Here is a 2136-nt window from a genome sequence, read left to right as displayed (position 1 = left end):
CCTATCCATGCTACACAAGTGTAATTACCAAGTGTTGATACTGGAGTTGATGATGTTACTGGACTGAACCTCAGTGTACTAATAAATGATTTATCAGTAATAGACACAATGGGTAGTATAGATACTCCTTCACTGTCTGATACTAGTCTGTTCTCATTACCATTGTCTCTATACCAGGATACTTTAACTATACTGCTAATATTAGTGTTAGTAGTGTTAATATCAGTGTTAGTAGTAATATAACACTCCAACTGGTGAGAAGTATTTGATAAAATTAATGGGCGAGTAACAGCGATGAATACTGTCTTTATAAATGTATCTGTTAAAAAGTTAATGAATATATAAAAATTATTTGATGATAATAATTATGGGTACCTTTCACTGTAACTGATAGATATACTTGTTGAAAAGGACAATGAAATGGATTTTTGTAGGCTATAAGTGAACATATATACACTGTATTGTTGATTGACTGATCCACTGTTAATATGAGAGGATTTGTAAATGCTCTACCAGATGTATGTTCATGCCATGACACAACAACTTCTGATTTATAATAATTATGACCTAATGTACAATAATACTCTCTAATATCTCCTAGTCTTAGATTAGTATCAGAAGAAATATTCATGACAGGAACTAAATGAAAACATTTATTAAATTTTGATTACTGAAAAGGGCTAACCTTGAATGCAAAGATGTGATCTATTATTCACAACAGTATTACTAGTATTAATACTAGCTGCACAATGATATTCTCCAGCATCAGAGAATTGAACACTAGTAATATTCAGTGTTGTTACTAGACTCTTACTGTCATTATTAATCATCAGTTGTGTACTCCTATTACTAATATCAGTCCTATACTGATACCAGTAATGACTAATGAATGATGTATCAGGACCTATCCCAGTATTAAGACTGATAGTACAGGTCAGTACTACTGTAGAGTTTATGAATTTGAGTATTGAAGAGGGTGTTATAGTCACTAAATTAATATAAGTAGCTACAACATATTCATAATTACAATTGTATTTCCTGAACTCTTACCTTTCACTCTAAGAGTAATGACCTGTGCTTGAGTACTACAGTCAGAAGGATTAGTCTCAATCATTATTGTACAAGTATATTGTGTATTATTATGTGATGGTAGTATTGATGGTATCATTAGTGTATTATTGTTACTATAAATAGAACCATTAGTAAGTAGCCAGGATACTGATACTCCAGTAGGTACTAGTCCAGTGATACAATCAATTGAATAATATTGACCAAGGGATAGTTCTTCTGTTACTGGTGGTAGTGTCTTACTAACTGGTTGGAAACAAAAATAAATATTAGTAATTTTGTCTAATGCCTTACCTGTTACACATACATTGATATTGTTAGTAGTTACATTAGAATCAATCCCAGCACTACAATGATATACTCCAGCATCAGATACTTGTATTGAATCAATAGTAAGTATTGAAGTAAAGAGAATGTCAAAGTCCCTTATTAATGAACTATAGTGTGTAATATCAGTCATGTTATGATACCAAGTGACATTGGGCTGTATACCAGGACCAACAGGAGTATTAAGAAGAATGATACAGTCAATCTTTACTGTTGAATTGATTAGGAATGATAACTGAGAAGACATCACGATTGAATTCACAAATGTCCCTAAATATAATTTTAAATAATTGTAAAGAAGGATAAATCTTAATTAATTTTTTAATCAATACTTTTAATATACATCGTAATCATCTTGCTGTCTGGTAAACAAGTCACTGGATTGGTATCCACTTTTACAATACAAGTATATTCAGTGTTATGAAGTGATGGTACCACATTAGGTAGTATCAGTGTATTATTGTTACTGACAATAGAACCATCTGAATCAGTCCATTGTATCGATCTTATAGTAATTCCATTAAGTGATGAGAGATTTATGCACTGTATTGTTGCACTATATCCCAGTGATAGGTCTGTGAAGCTATCAGGGTTCTGATTAAAAGAAACCGGACCTACAAAACCAAAAACTAACGGCAGATTTATAGCATGAATATGTACCTTTTATACACAAAGGCTTTGAATCAGATCATACACTATTAGATCCATTAATTGATGCATTACAAGTATATACTCCAGCAT

At 31.7% G+C, this 2136-nt stretch overlaps 1 protein-coding gene across 1 annotated transcript; it reads right to left on the bottom strand.

Moving 5' to 3' along the window:
- Nucleotides 1-28: 28 nt before the first annotated feature.
- Nucleotides 29-1642, bottom strand: LOC109591678 (neural cell adhesion molecule 1-like; the record flags this gene model as incomplete). Its single annotated transcript, XM_020007359.1, has 5 exons — nucleotides 1363-1642; nucleotides 1051-1314; nucleotides 686-1006; nucleotides 514-639; nucleotides 29-319 (listed from the first exon to the last, which is right to left on the bottom strand). Coding segments are annotated over exons 1-5 (1282 nt in total), but the record flags the coding sequence as incomplete, so codon positions are not given.
- Nucleotides 1643-2136: the final 494 nt, after the last annotated feature.

This window comes from Amphimedon queenslandica, unplaced genomic scaffold (genome assembly GCF_000090795.2).
Source record: "Amphimedon queenslandica unplaced genomic scaffold, v1.1 AMPQUscaffold_7523_Cont20527, whole genome shotgun sequence".
In the NCBI taxonomy this organism is placed as follows: Eukaryota; Metazoa; Porifera; class Demospongiae; order Haplosclerida; family Niphatidae; genus Amphimedon; species Amphimedon queenslandica.
This window is presented reverse-complemented; position numbering and strand designations above follow the sequence as displayed.